The sequence below is a fragment of the Schistocerca piceifrons genome, chromosome 5, assembly GCF_021461385.2.
Source record: "Schistocerca piceifrons isolate TAMUIC-IGC-003096 chromosome 5, iqSchPice1.1, whole genome shotgun sequence".
In the NCBI taxonomy this organism is placed as follows: Eukaryota; Metazoa; Arthropoda; class Insecta; order Orthoptera; family Acrididae; genus Schistocerca; species Schistocerca piceifrons.
This window is the reverse complement of record NC_060142.1, coordinates 276,697,026-276,712,448: the sequence shown is the minus strand read 5'-3', so window position 1 is coordinate 276,712,448 and position 15,423 is coordinate 276,697,026. Positions and strand designations below refer to the sequence as shown.

At 40.9% G+C, this 15,423-nt stretch overlaps 1 protein-coding gene across 4 annotated transcripts in view; it reads right to left on the bottom strand.

The window, feature by feature from the left end:
• Positions 1–15,423, bottom strand: part of LOC124799283 — a 746,007-nt gene that overhangs the window by 99,474 nt on the left and 631,110 nt on the right. For all 4 annotated transcript variants that reach the window (XM_047262858.1, XM_047262862.1, XM_047262859.1 and 1 more), the window contains one exon: positions 7,995–8,098. In XM_047262858.1, the coding sequence (XP_047118814.1) occupies positions 7,995–8,098 (104 nt within the window). The remainder of the gene's footprint in view (positions 1–7,994; positions 8,099–15,423) is intronic.

The window sequence follows — 15,423 nt, the reverse complement described above, 5'->3', positions numbered from 1 at the left end:
TTACACGGTTTTTGTAGAAAATGTCATGTATGCATCAACTGTACTTTTCTTTCTTTCAATGGTATTGAAGGAATTTTGAAAACTAAAGCATTGTCAGATACCCCTAAACCAGCATATATTATTTCTACTTCTGTATGTCCTACATCTGAAAATGTATTGTCTATGAGACTGTATTATTTATATCCAAAAACAAAGATGATGTGACTTACCGAACGAAAGCGCTGGCAGGTCGATAGACACACAAACAAACACAAACATACACACAAAATTCTAGCTTTCGCAACAAACGGTTGCTTCGTCAGGAAAGAGGGAAGGAGAGGGAAAGACGAAAGGAAGTGGGTTTTAAGGGAGAGGGTAAGGAGTCATTCCAATCCCGGGAGCGGAAAGACTTACCTTAGGGGGAAAAAAGGACGGGTATACACTCGCACACACACACATATCCATCCACACATATACAGACACAAGCAGACATATTTAAAGACAAAGAGTTTGAGCAGAGACGTCAGTCGAGGCGGAAGTGCAGAGGCAAAGATGATGTTGAATGACAGGTGAGGTATGAGTGGCGGCAACTTGAAATTAGCAGAGATTGAGGCCTGGTGGGTAAAGGGAAGAGAGGATATATTGAAGAGCAAGTTCCCATCCCCGGAGTTCGGATAGGTTGGTGTTGGTGGGAAGTATCCAGATAACCCGGACGGTGTAACACTGTGCCAAGATGTGCTGGCCGTGCACCAAGGCATGTTTAGCCACAGGGTGATCCTCATTACCAACAAACACTGTCTGCCTGTGTCACAGTGTAGGCAGGTCAGTTGGTAAATCACGTGGGTGCTTTCACACGTGGCTCTGCCTTTGATCGTGTACACCTTCCGGGTTACAGGACTGGAGTAGGTGGTGGTGGGAGGGTGCATGGGACTGGTTTTACACCGGGGGCAGTTACAAGGATAGGAGCCAGAGGGTAGGGAAGGTGGTTTGGGGATTTCATAGGGATGAACTAACAGGTTACGAAGGTTAGGTGGATGGCGGAAAGACACTCTTGGTGGAGTGGGGAGGATTTCATGAAGGATGGATCTCATTTCAGGGCAGGATTTGAGGAAGTCGTATCCCTGCTGGAGAGCCACATGTGGGAATGACCAGCAACAAACTGTCCATTCGCATGAATGGACACAGGCAGACAGTGTTTGTTGGTAATAAGGATCACCCTGTGGCTAAACATGCCTTGGTGCACGGCCAGCACATCTTGGCACAGTGTTACACCGTCCGGGTTATCTGGATACTTCCCACCAACACCAACCTATCCGAACTCCAGAGATGGGAACTTGCTCTTCAATATATCCTCTCTTCTCATTACCCACCAGGCCCCAATCTCCGCTAATTTCAAGTTGCCGCCACTCATACCTCACCTGTCATTCAACATCATCTTTGCCTCTGCACTTCTGCCTCGACTGACATCTCTGCTCAAACTCTTTGTCTTTAAATATGTTTGCTTGTGACTGTATATGTGTGGATGGATATGTGTGTGTGTGCGAGTGTATACCCGTCCTTTTTTCCCCCTAAGGTAAGTCTTTCCGCTCCCGGGATTGGAATGACTCCTTACCCTCTCCCTTAAAACCCACTTCCTTTCGTCTTTCCCTCTCCTTCCCTCTTTCCTGACGAAGCAACTGTTTGTTGCGAAAGCTAGAATTTTGTGTGTATGTTTGTGTTTGTTTGTGTGTCTATCGACCTGCCAGCTCTTTCGTTCGGTAAGTCACATCATCTTTGTTTTTGGATATATTTTTCCCACGTGGAATGTTTCCCTCTATTATATAGACCGTATTATTTGTTATACTTATATTCATCCAGCCATTCTTGTGCCCAGTACAAGTCCAAAGCCGGGTCAGGGTTAGCATGGTACTTCTCCACTTCTGTGCAGAACCATACCTTTATAAAGGTTGTTATTATGATGAGGTTGTTACTCAAAAAGGCATTTTAAAGCTACTGGTGCTAGGTTGACTTCACAATGGTGTAACTGCGCGCCTTGCTGTGAGGATAAAATAACTAAAAGTTGGATTTTCTTTTTTTATGCTATTGAAAATTTGCTCATGATTAAGGTAAATGACTAATTACACATTTGAAACATAGTTTCAAATGTGTAATTAGCAATTTCCACTAAGCATCACACAGGTATACTGCAGTTGGTGAGAAAGTAAGCAACCATGCTCATTGCATGTGACAGTGCAGAGTGGAGAAAACATGGAAACCAAAGCAGGGCTACGTAAGTGTGAATGTGCAGACTGTGGGATTCTCATGTACGGTTTTGTCATCAGCAATTTCCAAGAAAAGAGGAACATAATACAAGAAGGTAGACATACACCTGGATAATGTGTAACAACTGAGATGAAATCTTGCATAGTGCTTCAGTACATAACTATATGAAATTTATTTGCAGTTGTGAATATGGACACCATCAGCTGTATAATGGAATGATGACAATGAATATCTGTGCCAGACCAGTGCACAAACCCAGATTTCCCACTTATCATGAACCGATGCTTTACCATTAGGCTATCTGAGCGTGACTCACAGCCAGGCACAAACCTCTGTATGTCATCAACCATGTGTCAACAAAGTAATCAATCATGTGTCAACAAACTGAACTTATACTGTTCCAGCACAGTTTTCATTTGGACAGCTGATGGTTGCCTATATTTGCAAATGCTATTACAAATGATTGAAGCGATTTCATAATTTCACTGTAGCTCCATTCATTGACATATGGTCACGACACACTACAGATACGTAGAAAAACTCATAAAGTTTTGTTCGGCTGAAGCCGCACTTCACATTTCTGCCACCAGAGCACTCGAGAGTGCAGTGAGACAAAATGGCGACAGGAGCTGAGACAGCGTATGTCGTGCTTGAAATGCACTCACATCAGTCATAACAGTGCAACGACACTTCAGGACGAAGTTCAACAAAGATCCACCAACTATTAACTCCATTCGGCGATGGTATGCGCAGTTTACAGCTTCTGGATGCCTCTGTAAGGGGAAATCAACGGGTCAGCCTGCAGTGAGCGAAGAAACGGTTGAACGCGTGCGGCCAAGTTTCACGCGTAGCCCGCAGAAGTCGACGAATAAAGCAAGCAGGGAGCTAAACGTACCACAGCCGACGGTTTGGAAAATCTTACGGAAAAGGCTAAAGCAGAAGCCTTACCGTTTACAATTGCTACAAGCCCTGACACCCGATGACAAAGTCAAACGCTTTGAATTTTCAGCGCGGTTGCAACAGCTCATGGAAGAGGATGCGTTCAGTGCGAAACTTGTTTTCAGTGATGAAGCAACTTTTTTTCTTAATGGTGAAGTGAACAGACACAATGTGCGAATCTGGGCGGTAGAGAATCCTCACGCATTCGTGCAGCAAATTCGCAATTCACCAAAAGTTAACGTGTTTTGTGCAATCTCATGGTTTAAAGTTTACGGCCCCTTTTTCTTCTGCGAAAAAAACTTTACAGGACATGTGTATCTGGACATGCTGGAAAATTGGCTCATGCCACAACTGGAGACCGACAGCGCCGACTTCATCTTTCAACAGGATGGTGCTCCACCGCACCTCCATCATGATGTTCGGCATTTCTTAAACAGGAGATTGGAAAACCGATGGATCGGTCGTGGTGGAGATCATGATCAGCAATTCATGACTTAACCCCATGTGATTTCTTTCTGTGGGGTTATGTGAAAGATTCAGTGTTTAAACCTCCTCTACCAAGAAACGTGCCAGAACTGCGAGCTCGCATCAACAATGCTTTCGAACTCATTGATGGGGACATGCTGCGCTGAGTGTGGGAGGAACTTGATTATCAGCTCGATGTCTGCCGAATCACTAAAGGGGCACATATCGAACATTTGTGAACGCCTAAAAAAACTTTTTGAGTTTTTGTATGTGTGTGCAAAGCATTGTGAAAATATCTCAAATAATAAAGTTATTGTAGAGCTGTGAAATCGCTTCAATCATTTGTAATAACCCTGTACATTTCATAATGGCTGTAGTTGGTGCAATGCCTGTTCCTTCAGACATGCATGCATGTCCAAAGAAACTTTGCAATGTATTTGTGATTGTGAACAACACAGGCACTGCAATATTGCACAATACATAACTTGACAACAATAATGAATAGTTGTGATGATACCCTGATCACAAAGGCCATGTCTGTTGTTTATAAATTATAAACCTATTTGGAATAGTGTTAGTTATTGTGTCATGTCTGATGTCCATGGACATAATGGAATGTTTAGCTGATAAAGTTTTTTTCTTATCAGTGGAAGAGATGGTGCTCAGAGAAAATGATGGATCACATGGGTCCCTGAATAAAGGTAAATATATTGAACTCTTACATCTCCACAGTAAATACGATGAAAAGCTGAAACATCATTTAAAACATCCTTCAATGTTTAAAGGAATGTCAAATCCAATGCAGAATCACTTAAATGTTCATGTTTCACACACACTCATGAATAAAATAAGAAAGGAGCTAAGTGAATCGAATTTTGTCTCTGTTATTCTGGACGAAGTAACCAGTGTGAATAGTTTATTGCAGGTGTCAGTACTTTGCTGTGTCATAGCTGATGGTGGACTCCATGAAATATTTTTAAAATTCATGGTGGTGCAGTTATGGCTGGTCATTTGAATGGGTTGCAGTCTACACTGAAGAACACATTTCCTAGTGCAATGTTTGTTCACTACTTCACTCACTGACTGAATTTAATGCTATTGTAAGCCATGTCAAAGGTCAAAGAATGTAGACTGTTTTCCTCTGTTTGAATGGTCTTGGCATTTGCTTCTCCACCTTATCCAAAAGAACCAGCACTCTAAATGAAGAAGTACAGAAATGAGTGCCAGAAGTGGAGCTCTGCATCTCATTCCATGAACTGATTTCACTTTTCAAGAAGATAACAGATTCAGATAAGAAGTGAGACCAAGGAACAGCTCATGGATTTAAAATCACTATGCAAGATGTCAGTTTCAGTTTCTTTCTACACACTCTTGCATATATTTTCCCTCTCACTGGCGCATTATCCAACTTACTGCAAGCCAGAGATTATGACAGTGAATATTACGTGAAAAAAAATTATGAATTCTGAGAAATGTTGAAAACCAAATGTCACAGATTTGAAAGAATTTGGGAAAAGAGTCATTCATGGGCAACATATAGATGAACTGTTAACTAAACATCCTAGGTACAATGCAGTCAGCTTAGAAGCAAACTTAAGAAAAATCTAGTGTGAAATAATGGACAGTTACAAGATAAGAGTCCTTAACATAGACTATGTTATTTTATGAACTTTTAAATGTATATAATATTGATAAATATAAATACTATGTTCCTGAACTTACTTTACAACAACTAAAATACCACTACGGATAATTTTTGATTTTTACTTCTAAGATCACAGCTAGTGGTTAAATGTATTTCAGGAGAAATGTGATATGAATGTGTTGTTAATTTGTTCAGGTCTATTAAGTCAAATAGACTCCAAACAGAATACCATAACATTGTAAATCTCTGAACTTTTTTGACTTTTCTTGCATATAGTGCCTTAGCTGACAGAAGCTTTATAGCCCTGGAAAGGATAAAAAATTATGTATGTAATTCACAAATTCAATAAGATTTACAAACTTCACTCTATTATCCACTGAAAAAGGTCGCTTCTGACAGTTGAGGAGTGAATCTGAGGAGGAGGAGGAGGAGGAGATTAGTGTTTAACATCTGTCGACAACAAGGTCATTAGAGACAGAGCACAAGCTCGGATTACGGAAAGATAGGGAAGGAACTCAGCCATGCCATTTCAAAGGAACCATTCCAGCATCTGCCTGAAGTGATCTAGGGAAATCACGAAAAACCTAAATCAGGATGGACGGACGCGGGATTGAACTGTCATCTTCCCGAACGCGAGTCCAGTGTGCTAACCACTGTGCCACCTTGCTCGGTGGGTGAATCTGAGTTTCACAACCTAGTGGTCAACAAATTCACCAAAAGGAAGGCATTACATATAAAATGAAACTTTTTTCCTTTTGTAACAGATTATCTTAGTGAAAAATTCAGTACATGCCACTGGCAACTGTCCTGTATTATTAGTGACATTCAAACAAAAACCCAAATGTTCAGTTTCAAGGGTAAATAAATACAAAATAGTTTTTAATGACAAAATTATGAATAGAATGGACTGCTACTCGCCACATACTGGAAATGTTGAGTTACATACAGGCACAACAAATGCAATTCTCACACACATCTGTAGACCCCAGCATATGCCAGAGAATAGAATATTAGAATAAAATAGCTATCATCTATGCCTGCATGCAAATAAAAACTATAACCTAGCATTAGTGATTGATTTTCTTATGCAATAATAGTCCATTTGCTTTCTTCTGTCTGCAGCTAAAATGGCTATAAATGAATTCTCATTCAGTAACACATAATACTTATCAGCCATACTCATACTATATTGTAAATTTAAATGTGAACTACACTCCTGGAAATGGAAAAAAGAACACATTGACACCGGTGTGTCAGACCCACCATACTTGCTCCGGATACTGCGAGAGGGCTGTACAAGCAATGATCACACGCACGGCACAGCGGACACACCAGGAACCGCGGTGTTGGCCGTCGAATGGCGCTAGCTGCGCAGCATTTGTGCACCGCCGCCGTCAGTGTCAGCCAGTTTGCCATGGCATACGGAGCTCCATCGCAGTCTTTAACACTGGTAGCATGCCGCAACAGCGTGGACGTGAACCGTATGTGCAGTTGACGGACTTCGAGCGAGGGCGTATAGTGGGCATGCGGGAGGCCGGGTGGACGTACCGTCGAATTGCTCAATACGTGGGGCGTGAGGTCTCCACAGTACATCGATGTTGTCGCCAGTGGTCGGCGGAAGGTGCACGTGCCCGCCGACCTGGGACCGGACCGCAGCGACGCACGGATGCACGCCAAGACCGTAGGATCCTACGCAGTGCCGTAGGGGACCACACCGCCACTTCTCAGCAAATTAGGGACACTGTTGCTCCTGGGGTATCGGCGAGGACCATTCGCAACCGTCTCCATGAAGCTGGGCTACGGTCCCGCACACCGTTAGGCCGTCTTCCGCTCACGCCCCAACATCGTGCAGCCCGCCTCCAGTGGTGTCGCGACAGGCGTGAATGGAGGGACGAATGGAGACGTGTCGTCTTCAGCGATGAGAGTCGCTTCTGCCTTGGTGCCAATGATGGTCGTATGCGTGTTTGGCGCCGTGCAGGTGAGCGCCACAATCAGGACTGCATACGACCGAGGCACACAGGGCCAACACCCGGCATCATGGTGTGGGGAGCGATCTCCTACACTGGCCGTACACCACTGGTGATCGTCGAGGGGACACTGAATAGTGCACGGTACATTCAAACTGTCATCGAACCCATCGTTCTACCATTCCTAGACCGGCAAGGGAACTTGCTGTTCCAACAGTACAATGCACGTCCGCATGTATCCCGTGCCACCCAACGTGCTCTAGAAGGTGTAAGTCAACTATCCTGGCCAGCAAGATCTCCGGATCTGTCCCCCATTGAGCATGTTTGGGACTGGATGAAGCGTCGTCTCACGCGGTCTGCACGTCCAGCACGAACGCTGGTCCAACTGAGGTGCCAGGTGAAAATGGCATGGCAAGCCGTTCCACAGGACTACATCCAGCATCTCTACGATCGTCTCCATGGGAGAATAGCAGCCTGCATTGCTGCGAAAGGTGGATATACACTGTACTAGTGCCGACATTGTGCATGCTCTGTTGCCTGTGTCTATGTGCCTGTGGTTCTGTCAGTGTGATCATGTGATGTATCTGACCCCAGGAATGTGTCAATAAAGTTTCCCCTTCCTGGGACAATGAATTCACGGTGTTCTTATTTCAATTTCCAGGAGTGTATATAACTTTCTGAGTTATTTGATAAATGATTTTCTCACACATTATTTAATACTGATCAGTTAATCTTACCTGCATAGGTGGAAGAGTCATTGCTTCTCCTATTATTTTATGAATTAACTTCTTTAGGGCAGCATGAGCAGCTGTTGGTGAGTCTTCCTCTGGTAAAGGCTTATCTGAACACAAACCAATATTTTCTTAAATTTTATTTTATTCAAAATGCATATAAAGTCTCAAAACAGCAGTTTTTCCCAAGTTTGTTAATGCTTATAGTGATGAATACGTACTCACACACCAACTTTTACCTGATACCTTTATGTGAGAACCAGCCATTAACTTGATACTGCAAAAACCATTTTATAAAGACCTAAGTAATCTTATAGATCTGAACCTTTAAATCTTTTACAGACACTCTTACTATATTATGGCCATCATATACATCCTCAGTATGTAATGTGTGTTACACACCCTTATCAAAGATATCTGAATGAAGCATACAAAAGGTCAGTAAGTTAAGTCTACCATTCATATTAATAACTATGATACAGGTTTCATCTTTTTATGTGTAACTTGCTTTACAGTAAATAGAATCATCTTCTAATAAATTCTATACAGATGCCAAAGAGGAATATACTAGCAATAAAAATGATGAAATACGAATGAATGAGGAATACATTGTGACAACTGAAACTTAATGCCCAAACATTTCCTTGATTTCTTCCTTTTTGTGAGCTGTCACTTTAACCTTTAGGCTTTCTGAGAATGCCTCCAGGCCTTGCTCAAACTTTCAAAGACCCTGACGTCTCCATGTATTATTTCTGAATGTTGTTACCAAAGGTTCCCCCATGGGGTATGTGGGAATGGCACCACTAGGGGAATTGCGTTGGTGGAGGACTGTAGCTTACTCTGCCATAACGGATGACCACTGTCCACCGTGTGACTGAACGTCACCTGGTGTTGTTGTGGAATGTAACATGTTAAGGAAAGCATATAAGCAGAGCGTAGACAAGTGGGGAATATTATAAAATAATACACGCTGCAAATGGGGAAGTCACTGACATAGGCAACCTTGACAACAGGCACATTGTTATGGCCCAACACCTGGGAAACAACATCTCAGAAATGCTGTTCAGTTGTTAGTGTGCTACTGTCATGAGCATCTGTGGAAAGAGATTAAACAACATTTAATCCATGAGAAGGTAACAAGGAGATGTCTACACCTCATCACAGAGCATGGAGGTTGGAGGCTTGGCTGTTCCATCAAACAGGATCGGTGGTGATTTGTGGCAGATCTGAAGACAAAGTACTATGCACGTGCAGACACAAGTGTTTTGGAGCACACTGTTCAGTGTATATTGTTGAATATGAAGCTCCGTAGCAGGCAATCTATACCTGTTCTGATACTGACCCAATATCACTGTCAATTATGATTGCAGTGATTATGGTATTCGACTGTGGATCAATACAAAGATGTAGCCAAGTCAGATGAATCACTTTTCTTGTTACACCAAGTTCATAGTCACACACCTCTGTCCAGGCAAATGGCTACTTGAAACATGCACCATGCCACAGACATAGGCCAGTGGGGGCAATATTATGCAGTGGGGATCAGTGACGTGACTTCCATGGGACCTGTGGTAGTAATCAAAGGCACCATGGTTGCTGTGGACTCCATGAACATTATTGTGAATTATCTACATCCCTTCATACTTGATGTTTTTCCCCATGGTGATTGACTCTTACTGATGTAAGACCATGCCACAAGCTCTGAATCATGCTGCAGTGGTTTGGGGAGCATAAGAGAGAACTCACATTGATGTCTTGGCCACCAAATTCCCCTGACCTCACATGATGGAATATAACAGGGATGCTGTTTGAAGCCGGCTCCATACCCACACACCACCAGTCAGTGATTTACGGGAACTGCATGACCTGCTCATAGGTATTTGGTGCTGGACACAAACAGAAACCTACCAAGAATGCAGCCCACAGGTGCTCACTATACTACTAAGCAGGTGCTCATAAAGATTTGGTCCACCAGTGTATATGAAATAATTCAGAGTCACTGACAGGAAAGCATAATAGGAGTGAAGTAAATGAGGATACAATGACATGAAATGCTATCAGGGAAAGCCAGTTAGAATTTTGGAATTTTAGGTAGAAACATCAACGTCAAAGAAACTTAAGTCATGTCTGGAGGCATGGTTGAAGGGCCTAATGCTTAAGGCAACTGCTCACAAAGAGCATGAGATCCAGGCTCAAGTCCTGGGCTGTCACAAAATTTTTGGTTATTACTACATACTCACTATATTCCAGCTTCAACTTTTCTCACTGGCTTTCACTGGTATATTTCATTCCATTTTATTTTACTGATTTCATCGTCATCATCAATTCATTTCAGCAGATATAATTTGCTTGATGAAAGAATGAGTTGCAGTCATTAACAGCCAAACTCACTTGTGAAATCAACAAGAATCAGCTGAAGGTATAGAGGGCAGGAGATCTGAGGGAGAAGGAGTGAGAGCAGACAAAATGGAGAGCAGAAACTCAAAGTCAGATAAAATGAATCAGTCCACAATGCCTGATAAGAAAAGCGAAGGATTCATAACGGAAGGAGGATCAAATTTACAAAGAATTTGGCAGTATAACCTGACTTATTAGTATGATGTTGCACCATCTCTGGCCTGGATGTATGCACTGATTTGGTTTGGAAGAGAGTCGTACAGCTGTTGTATCCTCCCAAGGCAAAATAGCCCATAACTGTTGTAACTGGTCCTTGCATTCAGGCTACTGGCACTGGAGCAGAGTTGATGTTTGACCTGGTCCCACACACGTTCTGTCGGGAACAGATCTGGGGTTGTGCTGGCAATGAGAGTACCTCAAGATCGTGAAGACATTTCATAGAGATATGCCATGTGAGACAAACATTGTTGTGTTGCAAAATGGCACCACAATGCCACCAATAAGGAGGTAATAAATGAGGACGTACATTGTCCACAACATACCATTGTGCCGTCAGAGGTCCCTCACTCACTACCAGTCGTGACCTGAAGCTATACCTGATGGCCCTCCACATTGTGACACCAAGACTAACACTGTTGTGTCTCTCCAAAATGTTGGAAGACTGGATCCTCACTACAGGTTGCCACCATACTCACTGATGATGCTCATCTGGGGTTGTCGAGATGAATTATAATTTTTTTTCTTCCCAATTCAATTCAGCATATCACTAGTTATTCAATCTACCCATATAATCCTCAGCATTCTTCTTTAACGCCACATTTTGAAAACTTCTATTCTCTTGTTGTCTGATCTGTCTGTTGTCAATGTATCACTTTCATAGAAGGCTACTCTCCAAGTAAGTGCCTTCAGAAAAGACCTCCAGATTCTTAACTTTAATTTTCACGTTAACAGATTTATCTTCTGAAGTACATTTTTCATGTTATTTTCAGTCTGCATTTCCAAACACTGAAATTCATCTACTTTTTTTCTCATATCTTACTCTTAATTCCTTCAGCTTTGTCTTCTTTAATCTGAAAACATTCTATTATACTTGTCTTACTTTTACTCATGTTCATTTTATGACCTCTTTTCGAGACACTATCCCCTTTGTTTGACTGCTCTTTGGCATCTCTGGCAGAATTACAATGTTATTAGCAAACTTCAGAGCTTTTATTTCTTCTCCCTGAATATTATATCCCTTTCCAAATTTCTCCTTGGGCTACAACACTGTCTCACTTTGTTCTCAAGCTACTACTTCCCTTTCCTATCTTTTGACTCTTATAACTGCAGCTTCATTTCCATACAAGTTGTAGATAACCTTCTGCTTCCCTTGCATTTTATCCCTATTACCTTCCGAATTTCAAAGAGTGGATCATAGTCAACACTGTCAAAAAATTTTTTTTTCAAGGCTAAAAATGCTGCACATGTAAGCTTGCCTTTCTTCAGTCTATCTTCTAAGGTAAGCTGTAAGGTCTGTATTGTTTCAAGTGTTCTTACATGTTCCAGAAAACAAACTGATCATGTGTGAGATCATCTTCTACCAGTCTTTCTGTTTTCCTGTAAATAATTGGTATGGTATCAGCATTATGCAGTATTTTGCAACCGTGAACTATTAGACTGATGGTGCAGTAATAGTCACATCTGTCAGCACCTACTTTGTTTGGGATTGGAATTATTACATTCTTACTTAAGTCTAATGGTTTTATGCATGTTTCATCTTAATGTGTACATGACATTCTGATGGTTTATCGCAGAACAATAGTTTTCTCAGTAAGCCTATAAAGCCGTTTACAATGGACCATGCTAACAGAAATCTTGTGTTTGAATCGTAATAAACAGTGAAGAATTGCTGTAAAGGTTACTTGTTAATTTTCTTTCAAATTTATAGAGATTCTCAATTTATTGCTCTACATCAGGCAGGAAGATCACTGCACTGAGGTACAGAATCCCATTTTGCCCACTAGACAAGAAGGCAAAATCTACACAGAAGTTACTTTTTGTTCTATATTTTCAGTTTTGTGACTAAGTAAAGTTACATTAAATAGATTACCTAGGCAGTAATATATAAAAGTCTATGTGTAATACACAGAACAGATATTCAAACACCAAAAACATGGAATTCCACAAATGCAAACAATAAAACTTATGTACATATTATAAATAAAATACTTAATTCTACATACAAGAAAAATATATCATGTAGACCACATGTGAAAACAACTTTGGAGTGAAGGCAACCTTGAAAATGTTTATGTAGTGACATGAATTAATCCTATCACTCACTAGTGATGCACTGCAATAGGAACTGCAGAAATTCAGAGTAAGATAATTCTTACTGAACATTATGTTTGTGTGTTTGTGCTGCTTATTTGTTTCATGTGAATGTAGTACAACTGAGAAACCAACCCTGGCAATTATAAATTAAATATTTATCATCTGTTATGGATATAGTAATGTGTAATGAAACATTAGAATGCATACAATGCATGAAATATCAAACTAAAGAACAAGTGTGTTAGTACCTCCACATCAGCATGCCAAGGTAAATATGATGTTAAAAGTTAAAATAATATGCCCAACTCCATGGTCAAGGCTGTTACACTATGATGATATGGCCGTGCCTAATTGATGTTAGTCACATTGAATCCCAAAAGTGGAAAGAAGTTTCATCATTCAACATAAGCTATCAGTGTAAATGAGGTGATCTTCCTTTCACTTTGCTGCTTCTGTTTCCAGGAATCTGCATCATTGTTCCAAATCACAATGCTTTCTTTTACACAGTTTTTGTAAACATGGTTCAGCTCATCCACACCATCATCAATGGGTTGCTAATTTTGTCTGAAAATTCTGATTTGAACAAGAGTAACAGTTACCCCAATATTAAATTGGGAATGTGCCATTAATATTGTTAAAATACTGTTTACACTCAGTATTACTTTAATGAATTTTTGTTTATTCAAGTGGCTTTCCACTCCATGAAACTTGTTTTTTTTTTTTTTTTTTTTTTTTTTTTTTGCTGTCTGGCATGTAGGTAAGGGTAAATAATAAAAAAATCTGTGGCATAATATAAATCCAAAAAGCAATGCTGAATGTTACATGGGGTTAAATTCTATTGAAAGTCTCATTGCAGTGAAGACATTTGACACTGATGATTACAACTTATCCTTTGTGTCATGCCCTCCTCCTGGTCCTAACAACCATTAACAATCCTCCTCCCATTTTTCCACTTGCTTCCCTCCTTCCAACCCCGAGGTAGAATTTCATTATTTAATGAATTCTCTCTCTCTCTCTCTCTCTCTTTTCCTCTTCCCTTCCAGTTATTAACTGCATAATTCACTCCACTCTGTTTCTCTTCTTCTTAATACATCTTTACTTCACACTCTCTCTCTTTTATCACCTCTGAACTAAAACTGGCACAGTGCTTATCTTTGACATCTCACTCTTAAATCTCCCTCTTCATCTTTATCTCCATCTACCCTCACAACAGGTGACTTCCTCTCATCCAGAGGTCTGAGGGACCTGTGCCTCCTTCACAATTTTACGGTCTTCCCAACATATTCACCTTTCCTCCATTACTGTAGTGGCATCTTTGAAACTGAATAGCCTGTGTAATATTACTATCTTTTTCCTAAAGGGTGCTTGCCATAAGGTGCATCCTCTGATAAGATCACACCAGTATCTGGCATATAAAAAGGCTTAGGAATGGTCTGAGTCAGTTGTAATGCTGTCTGTGGAGTGCACTGTGAGTGTGCTATTAGTTTTGCTATGGTGTTTACACTGTGGACTCTATTTGCCATAAAATGAACTTTGATATGGTGTGGTCTGGGCATTGCTTTGGAATACACTTACAATAGCTTGCACTGTTTCTGAGGAACATCCTGTACATACCTCTTGTTGTGAACATACAGGGCCAAGCCTCAGTTGAGTGTGTTCATGTGCGTAGATCACCTTCTTACAAAACTGAAGGAGGAGTACAAAATTTCATAATGATTGGAAACTTTTTCTACCTTAAATGTTTCTGTCAGCACTATTTAAAATTTTATTCTCTTGTAATTTATCCAACAATGATTTGTTTGTCAAAAAGGGATATTAAGTCTGGTGGTGTACAAGGTGCTTTTTACCAGGACCAAGGTATGTGATGCCACTGAATTTAATCTTTTAGCTTTCTTCGATTTCCATTCTCACCTACACATCATTAAAATGTCATTTCATGTAAGAGACATGCATTATAGTCAGTTAACATTTCACACGAGGGATACATGCCACAGGGAAACTAAAATAACTGTCTCCAATAGCATCTGTTCAACAGCACCAATGAAGGATTCCCATAACTTTTCCTCAGCAATTACAGAACACATGAGCTGATTCAAATGAGGGAAGATGAACACATACCAACTGTTAGTCACGTGAAGAAATTTATCAGATGCGATATGTACACAGGGGAAAAAAAATTGCAACCCCAAGAGGATGTTGTGCAACATAGATGAAAGTTGATGGGTATGTTTCTACATCTGAAAGATAATGTCTATTCAGATTTCATGCCAAAATCAGATTTGCTTTAAGTACATACGGTAATGGTAATGAGAGTTAGTTACATTTGAGATTAGGTATGGTGAGCTGATGTTTGTAAAAAATGCCTTTAAGGTGACAATGTTGCCATTAACACCACCTCAATGAGTTTGAATGAGGTAGTGTAATAGTGTTATGAGAAGCTGGATGTTCCTTCTGCAATATTGCAGAAAGACTTGGCAGGAAAGTAGCCACTGTACGTGATTGCTGGCAGCGGTGATCATGAGAATGTATGGTTGCAAAAAGACCAGGCTCTGGACGCCCACATGGCACTACCAAGAGGGAAGACCTTTGTGTTTGGTGTATGGCTCTGGTGCATCATAATGAATCTGCAGCAGCAATCTGGGCAGCAGTTGGCACCATTGTGACACAACAAACTGTTAAAAATCAATTACTTCAAGGTCAACTCTGAGCCAGACGAACTGTAGGA